The following is a 20916-nucleotide window of genomic DNA, read 5'->3' as shown; positions in this document are numbered from 1 at the left end:
TTATTTTTACTATTTTCTACATTGTAGAATAATAGTGAAGACATCAAAACTATGAAATAACACATATGGAATCATGTAGAAACCAATAAAGTGTTAAACAAATCCAAAAATATATTTTATATTTGAGATTCTCCAAATTAGCCACCCTTTGCCTTGATGACAGCTTTGCACACTCTTGGCATTCTCTCAAACAGCTTCATGACGTAGTCACCTGGAATGTTATTCAATTAACAGGTGTTCCTTGTTAAAAGGTCATTTGTGGAATTTCTTTCCTTCTTAATGCGTTTGAGACAATCAGTTGTCTTGTGACAATGGTAGGGGTGGTATACAGAAGATAGCCCTATTTGGTAAAAGACCAAGTCCATATTATGACAAGAACTCAAATAAGCAAAGAGAAACAACAGTCCATCATTACTTTAAGACATGAAGAAAGTCATTCAATCCAGAACATTTCAAGAACTGCAGTCGCAAAAACCATCAAGCGCTATGAGGAAACTGGCTCTCATGAGGACCGCCACAGGAAAGGAAGACCCAGAGTTACCTCTGCTGCAGAGGATAAGTTCATTAGAGTCACCAGCCTCAGAAATTGCAGCCCAAATAAATGCTTCACAGAGTTCAAGTAACAGACACATCTCAACATCAAGTGTTCAGAGATCTCATGAATCAGGCCTTCATGGTCGAATTGATGCAAAGAAACCACGACTAAAGGACACCAATAAGAAGAAGAGACTTAATTGGGCCAAGATACAAACAATGGACATTAGACCGGCGGAAATCTGTCCTTTGGTATGAGTCCAAATTTGAGATTTTTGGTTCCAACAGCTGTGTCTTTGTGAGACATTGAGTAGGTGAACGGATGATCTCTGCATGTGTGGTTCCCACCATGAAGCATGGAGGAGGTGTGATGGTGTGGGGGTGCTTTAATGGTGACAATGTCTGTGATTTATTTAGAATTCAAGGCACACTTAACTAGCATGGCTACCACAGCATTCTGCAGCGATGTGCCATCCCATCTGGTTTGCGCTTAGTGGGACTATTAGTGATGCACCGATATTACATTTTTGGCCAATACCGATATCTGATATTTTCCTTGCCAAAAAAACGATACCGATACGAATTTTTTTTGCGGCCTTTTAAGCATTCTAGTACAGTTAAATAGTTAACACACACACATGGACACAGTGGTCTAAGGCACTGCATCTCAGTGCAAGAGGCATGACTACAGTCCCTGGTTTGAATCCAGGCTATATCACATCCGGCAGTGATTGGGAATCCCATAGGGCAGTGCACAATTGGCCCAGCGTCATTCGGGGTAGACCGCCATTGTAAATAAGAATTTGTTCTTAACTGACTTGCCTAGTTAAATAAACGTTACACACACACACACACTGACCAAAAAGTTGTTTTGTTGGCATTTACATAGGTCCCCATTACCAGTATTCAAAACCTATTTCTTTCACTTACTTGCCCTGCTGTTTTGTTGATCATTTGTTCAGTCGTTTCATTCTCAACTAGGATTTCATCATACATGTCAAGCAGTGAAGTTTCAGCTCTGTCTGTCCATGGCCTCTCTTCCTCGGTGCGCACTGTCACTGTGTCCGTTTCCATCTTGTCCAGCTGTGTATTGAACATTTCACGTAAACCCTGTTTCTTGTCTGCATTGAAGTAGCGGTCCTTGTACATAGCATCGAGCATGGTGGCGACACAGTAAAGAGAGAATGCCACCGAATTGCTTGTTCACAGCCTGTCGGCAGTTTTGTTGAGCAGGCGTTTCATTGCCATGACAGAGGGTATCAAATCTGCTGCAGGTGCAGTTGATGAGCTTATTTCTTGAGTCAGTTGTTTGAATGGAGCAAGCTAGTGTGTTCATGTTTCCAAGTTTCAAACATGTTCTCAAATGCCATTGAAATGGCAGCAGCGGTATGACAAACAGCACAATCATGAGCAGGTAATACAACTTTCCTCAGTACGAAATCGTCGACGACCCACTGTGCTGTCAAATTCAGCATGCTCATAGGGCTGATATCGCTGGTCCAAATGTCAGTCATGAAGCTAATAGCAATGATGCTATTACCGTGTAACTCCGGTAGGGCAACATCTGAACAATAGCGCACTTGGTAGTGTGTACCGGTGCTCGACCAGTCAGCGAAGGCCAACATCACCCACGACAGAGAACGGTTGATTGTCAAGGGCAATGAATTCTATTATCTTCGCGTTAATGGATTTCGCCTTTGAGTTGTCTCGCTGAAATTTTCTTACTGTTTCAAATGACTGCTCGACTTGATGACTGCTCGATTCACACAGCAGACATTGTGGGCTAGGTTAGGAATGCTGTGTTGCACGTGTAGCGCAAAATTTTATATGGCGTCGTTATGTCATGTACCTACGTTATATAGGCATGCGCGTCAGCTTTGACATCGGTTTTGCACAAACTAGACATCGGGCCAATACCGATGTTGGCATTTTTAGCTAATATCGTCTGATTTCGATATGTTCACCGATATATTGTGCATCCCTAGGGACTATCATTTGTTTTTCAACAGGACAATGACCCAAAACACATCTCCAGGCTGTGTAAGGGCTATTTGACCGTGAAGGAGAGTGATGGTGCTGCATCAGATTACCTGGCCTCAACAATCACCCAACCTCAACCCAATTGAGATGGTTTGGGATGAGTTGGACCACAGAGTGAAGGAAAAGCAGCCAACAAGTGCTCAGCATATGTGGGAACTCCGTCAAGATTGTTTTGCACACTTCTTCAAGACTCCTTCAAAAGCATTCCTCATGAAGCTGGTTGAGAGAATGCCAAGAGTGTGCAAAGCTGTTATCAAGGCTACTTATATTTATATAAAATATATTTAGATTTTAGTAGGTGTGCCCAAACTTTTGACTGGTCTATATTTTTTGTTGTTGTAATTTTTACCCCCTTTTTCTCCCCAATTTCGTGATTACGATCTTGTCTCATCGCTGTAACTCCTCAACGGGCTCGGCATAGGCGAAGGTGGAATCATGCGTCCTCCGAAACATGACCCGCCAAGCTACGCTTCTTGACACCCGCTCGCTTAACATGGAAGCCAGCCGCACCAATATTTCAGAGGAAACACCGTTCAACTGACGACCGAAATCAGCCTGCAGGCGCCCGGCCCGCCACAAGGAGTCGTTAGAGCGCAATGAGCCAAGTAAAGCCCCCTTGGCCAAACCCTCCCCTAACCCGGATGACGCTGGGCCAATTGTGCGCCGCCATTAGGGACTCCCAGTCACGGCCGGTTGTGACACAGCCTGGGATCAAACCCCAGACCCCAGGCTGTAGTGACGCCGCAACACTCCGATGCAGTGCCTTAGACTGCTGCGCCACGATTGTCTCGTTCTTAAAGTGGGCCTTGGTCATAATAACCAGCTGACACTAGTAGGAGTGTATCGCCCTCCCTCGGCTCCCTCATGTTCTCTTAACAATTTATCCCCCCAAAAATTATTTTTTTATTTAACCAGGTAGGCTAGTTGAGAACAAGTTCTCATTTGCAACTGCGACCTGGCCAAGATAAAGCAAAGCAGTTCGACACATACAACAACACAGAGTTACACATGGAATAAACAAACATACAATCAATAATACAGTAGAAAAATCTATATACAGCATGTGCAAATGAGGTAGGATAAGAGAGGTAAGGCAATAAATAGGCCATGGTGGCAAAGTAATTACATTATAGCAATTAAACACTGGAATGGTAGGATGTGCAGAAGATGAATGTGCAAGTTGAGATACTGGGGTGCAAAGGAGCAAGATAAATAAATACAGTATGGGGATGAGGTAGATTGGATGGGCTATTTACAGATGAGCTATGTACAGGTGCAGTGATCTGTGAGCTGCTCTGACAGCTGGTGCTTAAAGCTAGTGAGGGAGATATGAGTCTCCAGCTCCAGTGATTTTTGCAGTTCGTTCCAGTCATTGGCAGCAGAGAACTGGAAGGAGAGGTGGCCAAAGGAGGAATTGGCTTTGGGGGTGACCAGTGAGATATACCTGCTGGAGCGCATGCTACGGGTGGGTGCTGCTATGGTGACCAGTGAGCTGAGATAAGGCGGGGCTTTACCTAGCAGAGACTTGTAGATGACCTGGAGCCAGTGGGTTTGGCGACGAGTACGAAGCGAGGGCCAGCCAACGAGATCATACAGGTCGCAGTGGTGGGTAGTATATGGGGCTTTGGTGACAAAACGGATGGCACTGTGATAGACTGCATCCAATTTGTTGAGTAGAGCGTTGGAGGCTATTTTGTAAATGACATCGTCGAAGTCGAGGATCGGTAGGATGGTCAGTTCTACGAGGGTATGTTTGGTAGCATGAGTGAAGGATGCTTTGTTGCGAAATAGGAAGCCAATTCTGATTTGATTTTGGATTGGAGATGTTTAATGTGAGTCTGGAAGGAGAGTTTACAGTCTAACCAGACACCTAGGTATTTGTAGTTGTCCACATATTCTAAGTCAGAACCGTCCAGTAGTGATGCTGGATGGGCGGGCAGGTGCGGGCAGCAATCGGTTGAAGAGCATGCATTTAGTTTTACTTGCATTGAAGAGCAGTTGGAGGCCACGGAAGGAGAGTTGTATGGCATTGAAGCTCATCTGGAGGTTAGTTAACACAGTGTCCAACGAAGGGCCAGAGGTATACAGAATGGTGTCGTCTGCGTAGAGGTGGATCAAAGAATCACCAGCAGCGAGAGCGACATCATTGATGTATACAGAGAAGAGAGTCGGCCCGAGAATTGAACCCTGTGGCACCCCCATAGAGACTGCCAGAGCTCCGGACAACAGGCCCTTCGATTTGACATACTGAACTCTATCGGAGAAGTAGTTGGTGAACCAAGCGAGGCAAACATTTGAGAAACCAAGGCTGTTGAGTCTGCCAATAAGAATGTTGTGATTGACAGAGTCGAAAGCCTTAGCCAGGTCGATGAATAAGGCTGCACAGTAATGTCTCTTATCGATGGCGGTTATGATATCATTGGCTATCTAATGGCTATCTAAGTATGGTAAACATTAATTCATAATTTGGGGCAATTTTAATATTGATTGGAGGACACCAGTGTCAGATATGCTGAAAGATATTTGCTCTGAGCTAAACCGGTCTCAGCTGATAACTGAGCCTACACAGCCCAATCCTAAAGATCCATCGGAATCTAGTCTGACTGATCTTATTTTGAGAATACTCCAGATAAAAATGCTGCTAGTGCGGTTTTCCCAATGGATTTTAGTGACCATGGTCAGGTTGTCTCTGTCAGAGCTGTGAGAATGCATAAATCTAAGCCTTGTGTCGTCACTAAGAGAACTTAAAAAACTTACGTGAACAAGCTTTTTTACATGATCTTTATTTTAGTGACCATGACTATATCTCAGCTATCCCTGAACCTGATTTAGCTTAAAGCTTTTTTTTCAAATGTCTTCAATTCTATTGTAGATAATAATGCCTCCTTTAAGACTGAGAGTTAAAGGTAGATCGAATGCCTGTTTCACTCCTGAATTATCCGAAGTCATTCATAAGAGAAATGTTACCTGGTTCAAGGCCAGAAACACAGGCTTAAGCCCGGATTGACAATATTTTAGGCAACTGAGTAATCAATGCGTAAAACTAATCAGAAAGGCATAACCTGCTTATTATGTAACCACTCTTTCTGACTGTAAGGGGAATCCGGCAAAATTCTGGAAAACTGTCAAATCTTTCAAGGGTTGCACTTCCTCCTCTTTGCCCCAGCAAATTAATTCTGGCCACATAACAGACAAAAATGTCATAATTGATGCATTTAATCTGCATTTTATTTGAGCTGGCTATCTTTTTTAAAGAGCGTCTAACCCTACCATCTCTAAGAGTGGGCTAAACGCTGATTCTGGGATTTTGCAGATTTAGTCAGAAAATTATTGTCAATTCACAGAAAAATAAGTATTTGATGCCAAGACACCAAGAAATCTACAGGGGCTGACCAATTGGAACTGGGTCTGCTCAAATGTGCTGCCGCCCTCATTGCTGGCTCAGTAACCCATATCTTAGATCTAACATTGTTATCAGGAAATGTTCCAAAAGGAATGGAAAACAGCTTATGTGCTGCCACTCAATAAGAGCGGGGATAGTGATATTGATAATTATCATCCCATCTCCAGGCTTCCATATCTAGCTAAGATTCTTCAATCTTTGGTAAATAAGCAACTTCGCTCTTTTTTATCTGAGCATGGTATTTTGAATATAAGTGAATCTGGGTTTAGGCCAGGGCAGAGCAATATCACAGCAACCACATTAGTTAATGATATTCTCAATGCTTAAGATGCTAAAATGAATTGTGCTGCCTTGTTTGTGGACCCCTCAAAAGCATTTGATACTGTTGATCATGCTATTTTATTGAACAAGTTGTCCTCAATTGGCATGGCCTCTGATGCCTGCTCATTGTTTCATGATTATCTTAGTGTCAGAATTTCCTAATTTATTGAAATATATAAAGAGGTTCAGCATGGGTTGATACTAGGACCTGTTATTTTCAGTATTTATATCAATGTTATTAGTCAATCTGTAAAAAATAAAATAATAATCTATATGCTGATGATACTATTTTGTACGCAATTGCCACAACAGCTGACCTGGCTGTGACATGGCTACAGTCCAATTTTGCAGCTGTGCAGGAAGCCCTTACTGATATAAAACTTGTGCTTAACAGGGGCACAACTTCTTCTATCTTCCCTCACTCTAATCTATTTATTCTCTTCCACTCTCCCTTCTCCTGAAAACATCTCCCTCTCATGCATACTGACAGAGGCAGACAGACAACATCTCCCACACATACGTAACAGACATACTTTAGGGAGTAGGCACACGGTAGAGATAACCCGCTGCTATGGGGACGTATAAGGTCAGGCTAATCTGAGTTTGTCAGTCATGTTGTCATGGGGACAGGAAATGCACAAGTTATGAAGGTGCAAGCTCTCCTTACACAACCTTACATTACGGTCTCTAAAAACATTACATTATCTATTCAAATGACATGAACAAGTCGCTTACTTCTGCAGCATCTTGAATACACAAATCCCAACCAGCAGGAGCACCACAGATAAGACTATGGGTACGATGATGATGGCCAGCTTCCCTGAGAATAGAGATGAGAGGAGCGAACATGTTAGCCAGCTATTACATAAACAAACAGAAGGCATCTGGTGGATGGTTAATGCAGTGTTTTAATGAGATGGGTACCGCAGTCTGCCTGGGAGGGCACTGGCTCAGTGATCTCTTCGTCCCCCACCGGAGGCTTGGGTTTGGTGGGTAATGTGACCTGGGACGACATGTTCACTAAGGAGAGAGAGGGAGCGAAGAGGAAGAGAGAGAGCGGGGGGGGGGGGGGGGGGGGGGGGGTAGCTGTGAGCAGGTTTGACAAAAACTTGATACAGCCCAAAACCAAAATAACAGAACTAACATACTTCCCCACTTTATTGTAATGTACTATAAAACAACAGATCAGTAGTTATCTAATATGAAACTCTGTTTCATAATTGTCCTCTCAGAAAGATTATCTACAGTTGAAGTCGGAAGTTTACATACACCTTAGCCAAATACATTTAAACTCAGTTTTCACAATTCCTAACATTTAATCCTAGTAAAAATTCCCTGTTTTAGGACAGTTAGGATCACCACTTTATTTTAAGAATGTGAAATGTCAGAATAATAGTAGAGAGAATGATTTATTTCAGCTTTTATTTCTTTCATCACATTCCTAGTGGGTCAGAAGTTTACATACACTCAATTAGTATTTGGTAGCATTACCTTTAAATTGTTTAACTTGGGTCAAACGTTTCGGGTAGCCTTCCACAAGCTTCCCACAATAATTTGGGTGAATTTTGCCCATTCCTCCTGACAGAGCTGGTGTAACTGAGTCAGGTGTGTAGGCCTCCTTGCTCGCACACGCTTTTTCACTTCTGACCACACATTTCCTATAGGATTGAGCTCAGGGCTTTGTGATGGCCACTCCAATTCCTTGACTTTGTTGTCCTTAAGCCATTTTGCCACAACTTTGGAAGTATGCTTGGGGTCATTGTCCATTTGGAAGACCCATTTGCAACCAAGCTTTAACTTCCTGAATGATGTCTTGAGATGTTGCTTCAATATATCCACATACTTACCCTCTTCATGATGCCATCTATTTTTGTGAAGTCCACCAGTCCCCCCTGCAGCAAAGCACCCCCACAACTTGATGCTGCCACCCCCATGCTTCACGGTTGGGATGATGTTCTTCGGCTTGCAAGCCTCCCCCTTTTTCCTCCAAACATAACGATGGTAATTATGGCCAAACAGTTCTATTTTTGTTTCATCATACCAGAGGACATTTCTCTAAAAAGTACGATCTTTGTCCCCATGTGCAGTTGCAAACCGTAGTCTGGCTTTTTTTATGGCGGTTTTGGAGCAGTGGCTTCTTCCTTGCTGAGCAGCCTTTCAGGTTATGTCGATATAGGACTTGTTTTACTGTGGATATAGATACTTTTGTACCCGTTTCCTCCAGCATCTTCACAAGGTCCTTTGCTGTTGTTCTGGGATTGATTTGCACTTTTCACACCAAAGTACATTCATCTCTAGGAGACAGAACGTGTCTCCTTCCTGAGCGGTATGACGGCTGTGTGGTCCCATGGTGTTTACACTTGCGTTCTATTGTTTGTACAGATGAACGTGGTACCTTCAGGCGTTTGGAAATTGCTCCCAAGGATGAATCAGACTTGTGGAGGTCTACAATGTTTTTTCTAAGGTCTTGGGTGATTTCTTTTGATTTTCCTATGATGTCAAGCAAAGAGGCACTGAGTTTGAAGGTAGGCCTTGAAATACATCCACAGGTACACCTCCAATTGACTCAAATGATGTCAATTAGCCTATCAGAAGCTTCTAAAGCCATAACATAATTTTCTGGAATTTTCCAAGCTGTTTAAAGGCACAGTCAACTTAGTGTATGTAAACTTCTGACCCACTGGAATTGTGATACAGTGAATAATAAGTGAAATAATCTGTCTGTAAACAATTGTTGGAAAAATGACTTGTGTCATGCACAAAGTAGATGTCCTAACCGACTTGCCAAAACTATAGTTTGTTAACAAGAAATTTGTGGAGTGGTTGAAAAACGAGTTTTAATGACTCCAACCTAAGTGTATGTAAACTTCTGACTTCAACTGTACATGTAGTCATCAATCACTATCTACTAACTCACTGATAATACTATCTGGTATTGTAGCCAGACCCACACTCAGTACTGTGGTCTGGACGAATACCTCTGACATGGGGGTTAGGATGAGTACCTCTGACATGGGGGTTAGGATGAGTACCTCTGACATGGGGGTTAGGATGAGTACCTCTGACATGGGGGTTAGGATGAGTACCTCTGACATGGGGGTTAGGATGAGTACCTCTGACATGGGGGTTAGGGTTAGGGTGTGTAGCTCTGAGATGGGGGTTAGGATGTGTACCTCTGAGATGGGTGCAGCCCAGCAGCTCTACCCTCATGACGATCCTTTGGTGCCAGGTTTGAGGGATGATCCGCAGGTAGCGGGCTATGATTGGATTGTGGAAGGTGTTCCTGGTCTGATGCAGACTGTCCTGGTTCCCCTCAAATATCTGACAGGGAGGAAGGGAGAGACAGAGGGAGTGAGGGGGAGGTGGTCGCAAGGTTTAATAGAAGGCATGCATTCTTGTGATTCATCGGCAACCTAACACATTGAGTACATAAAAATAAATTGTTGCCCAAAAACACATACCGAAATGTATATTGTTCCATAATCAGGAAATTCAATATTGGAGTCAGATATTAGATAATTGAATCTGAATCTCACCATGTATTGTGTGCTGTTGTTCTGTGTGTACGTCCTCCACCGACTCCTCTCCTTGTGAACTATCTTGAAGCTCCTCACATAGTAGTGATAGTCCAACATAGTAGAGCCAGTCGTGATAATCCCTGGAAAACAAAAATAGAGAAGGTAAAAACTCTAAAACTCACTTTCTATTGTTCAACATTTTTCATCCCCTTTTCTCTGTCTGTCTCCAGGGCAGTGATGTCACCCGTTGGTCAGCCCTGGAATGTGCTGGAACAGGGAAAGGAGACATCACCTCAGAGAGCAGAACAGTCACTGCAACACCAAGGGGAAACCCTCCCAGTCATTTGCAGCTCCCAGACAGCCATGATGAGCATTTTTGTGGCAGATGAGCGCCTGACACAGGGCCAGAACAATATGGCGGCAGACGGGTGACCCGCAACATGTCATTACACAGGGCATTGTGGTTCATATGGAGACGCAGTGCAACCTATCATTATAGGAAATGACTGTCATATTTCAAATACAGAATCGCAGACTCTCAAGGTATTTGTTGGTTTCACGGCTAAAATGTACTTTTGTTGCATAAAGAGCAACAGGGGTTTCCAATGCACAACTGTTGACACCGGCAACAACAGAAATCCAATCTGCCATAATATGAGTATCAGAAAGGCAGGATCCTTAAGGAAAGAAAGGGTTGTATTCTTCAGGCTATAGAGTCCTACGATTGTTGCACAACAACAATTCTACGACAACAGTGCTTCCATTTTCAAGGAACCGCATTCCAATCAAAACGACGTTCCCCTTAGCTCTGGATTTCTGAACCGGCAGACAAAGCTAGACATTCTTCATTGACTGGAACCCAATGTGTTGTAAAGTAGCATGAAATTAACTTGGGACTTGCTGACTACACACACCACACTCAAAATAAACTATTGCATTGTGCTACACTTAAACAGGCCTTTGAAAGTCACTTTCTTGTTTGTGGAGGAGCAGCACAGAGGGGCATTCTCTCCCTTCATGCATTACTGAGAACTGGTCTAATACATTAGATTACTGGTCTAATGCTCTGTGTGTGTGTGTGTGTGTGTGTGTGTGTGTGTGTGTGTGTGTCTGCGTGTGTGTGTCTGCGTGTGTGTGTCTGCGTGTGTGTGTCTGCGTGTGTGTGTGTGTGTCTGCGTGTGTGTGTGTGTCTGCGTGTGTGTGTGTGTCTGCGTGTGTGTGTGTGTCTGCGTGTGTGTGTGTGTCTGCGTGTGTGTGTGTGTCTGCGTGTGTGTGTGTGTCTGCGTGTGTGTGTGTGTCTGCGTGTGTGCACATGTGCTACAGTTTTGCAGTGGTGAGCCCTCCAGAGTTAAATCAAAAGAAAGGCCCATTTATAAGAGAACATCCCCCATTTAAACAACCCCCTGGATCAGATCTCATTCTATCCCTTCTCATCTTTTTCCGACAGATGTGTGTGTGTGTGTGTGTGTGTGTGTGTGTGTGTGTGTGTGTGTGTGTGTGTGTGTGTGTGTGTGTGTGTATATATACGTACGTGTTGAGCCTTAATCCTATTACCATCCTCTACAGAGGGCTACGAATGGGGGGAAACAGCCAGGCAGGAGAGGGTTAAATCTAAACGGTTGTTTTTAATTGATGCCACGGGGGGAGGAAATTGCCATTGATCCTATAAGACTTGGCCAAGAACACCAAGGCTCCTACTTTATTACAGTTAACTGTAATGTTAACAGTATGCTGAGCATTGAGCAGGCCCAGTAAGAAGGGATTGCCATTCATCATGAGAGAGAGATTGGCAACGGTGGAAATCTGTACCAGTAGGCTACAACCAAATCTCGAAATTCCAGATGTGAAAAACACCTTCAAATAACTTAGCCTGGTAAACTAAAAGGTATAGTGCCTTCAGAAAGTATTAATTCACATCAAAATTCTTCAAGCTCTGTCAAATTGCTTGTTGCCCACTGCTAGACAACCATTTGCAGGTCTTGCCATAGCAGATGTAAGTAAAAACTGTAACTTAGTAAGTAAAAACTGACACTCAGGAACATTCCCTGTCATCTTGGTAAGGAACTACAGTGTAGAATTCTTTTTTAAAATAGTTTACACACTGCTAACAATGGTTGGAACAAATTGTCTTCTACTCCTTCTCTGTCCGTACAGTCTGCAGCTGTGTATGCACTGTTAGCCTAGGAAACTTTACCAAAGACGAGAGACAAAGAACAATTTCCTCTCACTACTATAGGTGGAATTTATTCTAAACCATCTGAGTAAAGGACAAGGCCCGCTGAACACCGCGTGGTACACCTAAGGAAGATCCGTTCTAACAGACACTCCTAGACCAAGAAGCTACAACTACAAAGCACATGGTTACCTCTCGTGGACAACCAGAGACTTACACAACCAGAGACTTTCTGTTGACTGACTCCCCAGAAAATGGACCGGGCGATTTTAAAGAGAGAGAGACGACAAAGACATACAAGCGTAAATATGTACATTGCTTTTCTAAATCTGAATGAGCGGTTGTTAGGGTGCTAAATATCCATATTTACGATGAGCGTATTATTCAACTGTATGTACAATAGTTGAATTCCTTTGTCTCTCCTTCTCCCACTCTTTCGTTCTCCACCCCCTTTCATTGTGTAACCACACCGTCATATTGAGTTAGTCCACTAGGGACTTTTCATTGCATCATGTTAATAATCAGTGTATAATTTATCCTGTGTGTGTGTTTATGTATTTCTGTGGGATTATTTCATTAGTTAGTAAATAAATAATTAAGCAAATTTGTGTAAACTGATTCATCATGGAGACTAGAGTTCGTGCAGATTTACAGGATATTACGACGTTCAGAATGAGACTGAAATAGGAGCAAATGATTGATGGATGACGGATAGTATATTGAGATTATCTGATATTTGAGTTAATTTGGGAAATGGTAACTTGTTAAATAAACTTTTCTCGTGGTGCCCCAGATTACTACTTAATTAATAGTTATATGATTAATTGAATCGCGTAATAATTGAACGTGGTATGTAATTATTCGATGAATAGCCGTCATCGCATTAATGGTAGCAACGTCACGACAAAAGCCTATTTTGAAAAAGCCAAACCATGACCCGGAAAATGTAAAAAATGAAAATTGGCCTATCTCTAGTCTCCCATTTCTCTCAATTTTTTGGGGAAAAATCTGTTGCGCAGCAACTCACTGCCTTCCTGAAGACAGTCTGGTTTTAGACCCCATCATAGCACTGAGACTGCACTCGGGAAAGTGGTACATTTCCTTTTAATGGCGTCAGACCAAGGCTAGAATCCTGACTAGAACCCCAAAATTTGATCATATTACTCCAGTGCTAGCCTCTCTACATTGGCTTCCTGTTAAGGCTAGGGCTGATTTCAAGGTTTTACTGCTAACCTACAAAGCATTACATGTTCTTGGTCCTACCTATCTCTCTGATTTAGTCCTTCCGTACATACCTACCCGTACGATACGGTCACAAGATGCAATCCTTATTATTGTCCCTAGAATTTCTAAGCAAACAGCTGGAGGCAGGGCTTTCTCCTATAGATTTCAATCTTAATGGAATGATCTGCCTATCCATGTGAGAGACGCAGACACGGCCTCGACATTTACGTTTTTACTGAAGACTCATCTCTTCAGTAGGTCCTATGATTGAGTGTAGTCTGGCCCAGAGGTGCGAAGGTGAGCGGCAAGACACTGGAGCAACGAACTGCCCTTGCTGTCTCTGCCTGGCCGGCTCCCCTCTCTCCACTGGGATTCTCTGCCTCTGACCCTACTACGGGGGCTGAGTCACTGGCTTACTAGTGCTCTTCCATGCCGTTCCTAAGAGGGGTGCGTCACTTGAGTGGGTTGAGTCACAGACGTGCTTTTCCTGTCTGGTTTTGCGCCCCCCCTCGGGCTCGTGCGGTGGAGGAGATCTTCGTGGGCTATACTCAGCCTTGTCTCAGGGTAGTAAGTTGGTGGTCTGTTGATGTCCCTTTAGCGTTGTGGGGGCTGTGCTTTTGCAAAGTGGGTGGGGTTATATCCTGCCTGGTTGGCCCTGGCCGGGGGTATCGTCGGATGGGGCCACAGTGTCCCCCGACCCACCCCTGTCTCAGTCTCCAGTATCTATGCTGGAATAATCTATGTGCCGGGGGGCTAGGGTCAGTCTGTTATATGTGGTGTAATTCTCCTGTCCTATATGGTGTCTTGTGTGAATACGTTCCCTCTTATTCTCTCACTCTACCACCCCTCCCGGAGGCCTAAGGACTACCTGGCCTGAAGACTCCTGGCTGTCCCCAGTCCACCTAGTCGTGCTGCTGCTCCAGTTTCAACTGTTCTGCCTGCGGCTAGGGAACCCTGATCTGTTCACCGGACGTGCTACCTTGTCCCGGACCTGCTGTTTTCAACTCTCTCTCTCTACCGCACCTGCTCTCGACCTCTGAATGCTCGGCTATGAAAAGCCAACTGACATTTACTCCTGAGGTACTGACCTGTTGCACCCTCTACAACCACTGTGATTATTATTTGACCCTGTTGGTCATCTATGAACGTTTGAACCTCTTGAAGAACAATCTGGCCTTAAATGGCCATGTACTCTTATAATCTCTTGCTGTTTGAGGTTTTAGGCTGCGTTTCTGTATATCACTTTGAGACATCTGCTGATGTAAAAAGGGCTTTATAAATAAATTTGATTGAAAATTTGATAGATTTGGCCTTGTGTTTTAGGTTATTGTCCTGCTGAAAGGTGAATTCATCTCCCAATGTCTGGTGGAAAGCAGACTGAACCAGGTTTTCATCTAGGATTTGTCCTGTGCTTAGTTCCATTCCATTTCTTTTATATCCAGAATAACTCCCCAGTCTTTAACGATTACAAGCATACCCATAACATGATTGTAACGGTTTTCTTCCAGGGGTGAAGGAGAGGACCAAAGTGCAGCGCGGCTAGTGTTAAACATGTTTAATAAAGAACAAGTAAAACACTACAAACAACAATACAAAATAACAAATGTGCAAAAACCGACACAGACCTATCTGGTGCAGACAATCACAGAGACAGGAAACAAACACCCACAAAATCCCAACACAAAACAAGCCTCCTATATATGATTCTCAATCAGGGACAACGATTACCATCTGCCTCTGATTGAGAACCATATTAGGCTGGACATAGAAACAGACAAACTAGACACACAACATAGAATTCCCACCCAGCTCACGTCCTGACCAACTAAACACATACAAAACAACAGAAAACAGGTCAGGAACGTGACAGAACCCCCCCCTCAAGGTGCGAACTCCGGGCGCACCCCTAAAACTCAAGGGGAGGGTCTGGGTGGGCATCTGTCCGCGGTGGCGGCTCCGGCGCAGGACGAGGACACCACTCCACCACTGTCTTTGTCCCCCTCCTTAGCGTCCTTTGAGTGGCGACCCTCGCCCACGACCTTGGCCTAAGAATCCTCCCCAAGGCCCCCACATGATTTAGGAGGTAGCTCAGGACAGAGAGGTAGCTCAGGACAGAGAGGTAGCTCAGGACAGAGAGGTAGCTCAGGACAGAGAGGTAGCTCAGGACAGAGGGGCAACTCCGGACTAATGGCAGCTCCCGACTGGAGGGCAGCTCATGACTGGAGGGCAGCTCATGACTGGAGGGCAGCTCATGACTGGAGGGCAGCTCATGACTATAGGGCAGCTCATGACTGTAGGGCAGCTCGTGACTGTAGGGCAGCTCGTGACTGTAGGGCAGCTCGTGACTGTAGGGCAGCTCGTGACTGTAGGGCAGCTCATGACTGTAGGGCAGCTCATGACTGTAGGGCAGCTCTGGCAGCTCCTGACTGGCTGGCGTCTCTGGCAGCTCCTGACTGGCTGGCGTCTCTGGCAGCTCCTGACTGGCTGGCGTCTCTGGCAGCTCCTGACTGGCTGGCGTCTCTGGCAGCTCCTGACTGGCTGGCGTCTCTGGCAGCTCCTGACTGGCTGGCGTCTCTGGCAGCTCCTGACTGGCTGGCGTCTCTGGCAGCTCCTGACTGGCTGGCGTCTCTGGCAGCTCCTGACTGACGGACGGCTCTAGCGGCTCCTGACTGACGGACGGCTCTAATGGCTCGGGACAGACGGGCGGCTCTAATGGCTCGTGGCAGACGGATGACTCAGATGGCGCTGGGCAGACAGATGGCTCAGACGGCGCTGGGCAGACGGATGGCTCAGATGGCGCTGGGCAGACGGATGGCTCAGACGGCGCTGGGCAGACGGATGGCTCAGACGGCACTGGGCAGACGGATGGCTCAGACGGCGCTGGGCAGACGGATGGCTCAGACGGCGCTGGGCAGACGGATGACTCTGGCCGGCTGAGACGCACAATAGGCCTGATGCGTGGTGCCGGAACTGGAGGTACCGGGCTGAGGGCACGCACCTCAGGGCGAGTGCGGGGAGGAGGAACAGGGCTCTGGAGATCCACTGGAAGCCTGGTGCGTGGTGTAGGCACTGGTGGTACTGGTCTGGGGCGGGAAGGTGGCGCCGGATATACCGGACCGTGAAGGAGGACACGCGCTCTTGAGCACCGAGCCTCTCCAACCTTACCAGGTTGAATGGTCCCCCTAGCCCTGCCAGTGCGGCGAGGTGGAATAACCCGCACTGGGCTATGCAGGCGAACCGGGGACACCACCTGTAAGGCTGGTGCCATGTACGCCGGCCCGAGGAGACGTACTGGAGGCCAGATACGTTGGGCCGGCTTCATGACATCCGGCTCGATGCCCAACCTAGCCCTCCCAGTGCGGCAAGGTGGAATAGCCCGCACTGGGCTAAGCACGCGTACTGGGGACACCGTGCGCTTTACCGCATAACACGGTGTCTGACCAGTACGACGCCCTCTCACTCCACGGTAAGCCCGGGGAGTTGGCTCAGGTATCCAACCCGGCTTCGCCACACTCCCCTTTAGCCCCCCCCCCAAGAAATTTTTGGGTGAGCCTCTCGGGTTTCCAGCCACTCTGCCTTGCAAGCGCCTCATAATGCCGCCTCTCCGCTTTTGATGCCTCCAGCTCCGCTTTGGGACGGCGACACTCCTCTGGCTCTGCCCAGGGTCCTTCTCCGTCCAGAATCTCCTCCCATGTCCATTCCTCCTTGTACTGCTGCTGCTGTTGCTGCTGCCCGTTGCCACGCTGCTTGGTCCGGGTTTGGTGGGTGTTTCTGTAACGGTTTTCTTCCAGGGGTGAAGGAGAGGACCAAAGTGCAGCGCGGCTAGTGTTAAACATGTTTAATAAAGAACAAGTAAAACACTACAAACAACAATACAAAATAACAAATGTGCAAAAACCGACACAGACCTATCTGGTGCAGACAATCACAGAGACAGGAAACAAACACCCACAAAATCCCAACACAAAACAAGCCTCCTATATATGATTCTCAATCAGGGACAACGATTACCATCTGCCTCTGATTGAGAACCATATTAGGCTGGACATAGAAACAGACAAACTAGACACACAACATAGAATTCCCACCCAGCTCACGTCCTGACCAACTAAACACATACAAAACAACAGAAAACAGGTCAGGAACGTGACAATGATAAAGCCACCACTATGCTTGAAAATATAGAGAGTGGTACTCAGTAATGTGTTGTATTGGATTTGCCCCAAACATGACACTTTGTATTCAGGACAAAAAGTGAACTGCTTTGCCATATTTGATGCACTTTTACTTTAGTGTCTTGTTGCAAAGAGGATTCATGTTTTATAATATTTATATTCTGTACAGGCTTCCTTCTTTTCACTCTGTCAATTTGGTTAGTATTGTGGAGTAACTACAATGTCGTTGATCCATCCTCATTTTTCTCCTATCACAACCTTTTAAATCTAAGTTCTTTAAAGTCACCATTGGCCTCATGGTGAAATCCCTGAGCGGTTTCCTTCCTCTCTGGCAACTGACTATCTTTGTAGTGACTGGGTGTATTGATACACCATCCAAATTGTAATGAATAACTTCAACATGCTCAAATGGATATTCAATGTCTGCTTTTTTATTTTTACCCATCTAACAATAGGTGCCGTTCTTTGCATTGGAAAACCTGCCTGGTCTTTGTGGTTCAATCTATGTTTGGAATTCATTGTTCGACTGAGGGAACTTACAGATAATTGTATGTGTGGCACACAGAGTGAGTACATGTAACTTAATATGTGACTTGTTAAGGACATTTTTACTCCTGAACGTATTTATGCTTGCCATTACAAAGGGGTTGAATACATTTCAGCTTTTAATTTGTAATTAATTTGTAAACATTTCGAAAAACATAAATTCCACTTTGACATTACAGGGTCGTGTGTGTGTGGCCAGGGTCGATTAAATCTCAATTTAATCAAGGTGGAAAATGTCAAGGGGTGTGAATACTTTCTGGCACTGTAAGTATAGCAAGCCGGACATGCCCAATATTGTGTGGAGACAATATGGGGATCCAAATAAATGAATAAGCCCTGAGGAAAAAGTCAGAGTGCTACTTAGCTTCTATTTGTAGAGTCAGGTAGAGAGGAGATTTGGAAGCTTTATGTTTGAGAGCAGGTTCCCCTGAGTAGGGCTCTTATCTCACCTGTGATCCTTTTCTTCTCCCCCAGGTCCAGCTGGAGCCACTGCAGGCTGTCGTTCTGATCTGCAGCCCAGGTGCAGCCCCTTGATCCTGGGTCAGCCTGGGAGCTGTTGGGCGCCCAGTCAGACTGACAACCCATCGCTTCTCCCCACGAACTGGCACTAACAGACACATGCTGCAACACTGACTGGTTCTTACAGTCTAGAAAACAACAACAGAAGTAAATAACAACAATTCTGCTGCTCTAACTGAATAAGATTTTACCAAAAATATTCCCACTACTTCCTCTGCCCTCTGTTCTATTGGCAAATGTATAATCACTAAAGAACAAACGGGAAGAGCTCTGTTCGAGACTCCTATCAACGGGATCTGAAGAACTGTAATTTACTATGTTTCTCGGAAACTTGGCTGAACAAGAACATGGATAATATTCTAGCTCTTTTTTTCTATGCACCGGCAGAACAGAACAGCAGCGTTGGGTAAGCTCAAGGGGGGTGGAGTGTGTCTCTTTGTCAACAACAGCTGGTGTTCAATCTCTAATATTAGGGAAATCTCAAGGTTCTGCTCACCTGAGTTAGAATACCTCATGATAAGCTGTAAACCATACTATTCACCATGAGAGTTTTCATCCAGATTTTTCATAGTTGTTTATTTACCACCACAAACCGATGCTGGCACTAAGACCACACTCAACAAGCTGTATAGGGCCATAGGCAAACAAGAAAATCGCTCCTACTGGCCAGTGATTTAATGCAGGAAAACTAGAATCCGTTTTACCTCATTTCTGTCACCTGTGCAACTAGAGGCAAAAAACCCCTCTAGACCACCTTTACTCCACACACAGAGACGCATACAAAACTCTCGCTCACCCTCCATTTGGCAAATCTGACCATAACTTTATTCTCCCGATTCCTGCCTTCAAACAAAAACCCAAACAGGAAGTATCAGCGAATGCTAAGCTGCAGGACTGATGTGCTAGCACAGACTGGAACATGTTCCGGGACTCATCTGATGGCATTGAGAAGTTTACCACATCAGTCACCGGCTTCATTAATAAGTGCATCGACGACATCGTCCCCACAGGAGACATCCTGTCAGAACAGTCCCAGGAGCAACTAGTCTGACTAAACCCGTTAACTCTGCAACCAACTAAAACCCTATGTAAAGAAGCTATGACTCTTGTCCTCCTCACCATTCCAACATAATGAGAGAGTGGAGCTTTGAGGAAAGTCAATAAGGAGCTAGTCTTAATTAAAGTGCAGGACATCGACAGTGTTGATGAGGTCATGAAGAGTCCAGACTAGGGAACATATATGTCAGACATGTCATGGCATCATTTGTCAATTTGTCATTTGAGCATTGATGCTGTCTGAGTTGATGGGAGAGCAAAGATCCCTTTGTGCAATTATTGATCTTTTAGAAAGAGCAGTCCTTTTGAGCAAAACAATTTACCACATAAGGCCTATGTGAGAGTGTCTACAAGAAACATGACAACTGTAAATTGGGAACGAGACACATTTTACATCACAACTTCTTTGAAAATGTGTATTGTTGTCCAGAGTAACTGAGAGTAAATAAGCCTAATATGTGCAGTCTGTTTTCTGACACAGCTGTTGTACCGTCAAGTGTCTGAACACATCTGTACTGTGACACCAACAGTTGATTTGTGAGCTTTCCCAGGCCTGCCTGCCTGTGATATAGATAGCCAGAACCTCCACAGTTATAGCCGACTGACTGGATGAAACTGTGCCAGACTGCAAACAGCTGTATGAAAATATCACACAGACAAGAGATAGAGGGTTCCCACGCTTCACACCAAGATAAGGTGTGACTAGACCAGCTTTCATTTTCCAAACCAGATCTTTTACCCCGTTTGACTGTGAATTACTTCCTTTTTCAACAACTATCAGTAAGTCATCAGAAATGCTGGCATAAAATGTTTAATTTAGTAAGTGGTAGGCTTTGATACATTCCTTCCTGGTGAAAATGCAGCACATTTTATTATGTGATAAAAACAATGGCCTAAGAAACTGTAGTTTAAGAAACAACAATTTAAGAGCATAAAATCAGTAGAGAAAGAGAACAAAACAAATGTTACCATTAATGAGGAACGTGAAGAGAGCTTCGGACAAAGAGCCGCTGGAAGAAGAAAAAGAATATCCATCAATGGCGGGCCGTTAGCTTCAACGATTACAATTACAGTGATAGATTGAGGGCATGCCATTGTGGAGAGCCTGCCATTGTGGAGGAACACCCATTGTGGCCACAAAGAAGCATCACCAGATTGTCCCCCCCTCCATTTCTCTTCCCAAATCAGCCTTCACTGAGAACCCTGTGCTTTGTTTCCCCTGCTCTTCCCTGTGTAGTCTCTTCTCTCCTAGCGCTCTATAGCTGGGGTATAAACCTGAACACATTAAGACACCAGGATTGGTGTTAATTACAGGGGGCTAGTTGGGAGAATTTTATATTTCTCCACCATCACTCATCACTATCATTTTCACCAGCTTCCTGGATCAGATTTTTTTTTTCTTTGAAC

The 20916-nt window shown here is 44.9% G+C and overlaps 1 protein-coding gene across 1 annotated transcript in view; it reads right to left on the bottom strand.

Moving 5' to 3' along the window:
* The window catches only part of dcbld1 (discoidin, CUB and LCCL domain containing 1), a 43787-nt gene that overhangs the window by 4549 nt on the left and 18322 nt on the right, over positions 1-20916 (bottom strand). The window contains exons 7-12 of the mRNA XM_038968207.1: positions 20479-20519; positions 18384-18581; positions 9835-9956; positions 9472-9619; positions 7223-7318; positions 7034-7118 (exon numbers count right to left, since the gene is read on the bottom strand). Coding sequence (XP_038824135.1) covers positions 7034-7118; positions 7223-7318; positions 9472-9619; positions 9835-9956; positions 18384-18581; positions 20479-20519 — 690 coding nt within the window. The remainder of the gene's footprint in view (positions 1-7033; positions 7119-7222; positions 7319-9471; positions 9620-9834; positions 9957-18383; positions 18582-20478; positions 20520-20916) is intronic.

This window comes from Salvelinus namaycush, chromosome 29, assembly GCF_016432855.1.
Source record: "Salvelinus namaycush isolate Seneca chromosome 29, SaNama_1.0, whole genome shotgun sequence".
NCBI classification, from domain to species: Eukaryota; Metazoa; Chordata; class Actinopteri; order Salmoniformes; family Salmonidae; genus Salvelinus; species Salvelinus namaycush.
The sequence above is the reverse complement of the archived record's forward strand: the minus strand, read 5'-3'. Positions and strand labels throughout refer to the sequence as shown.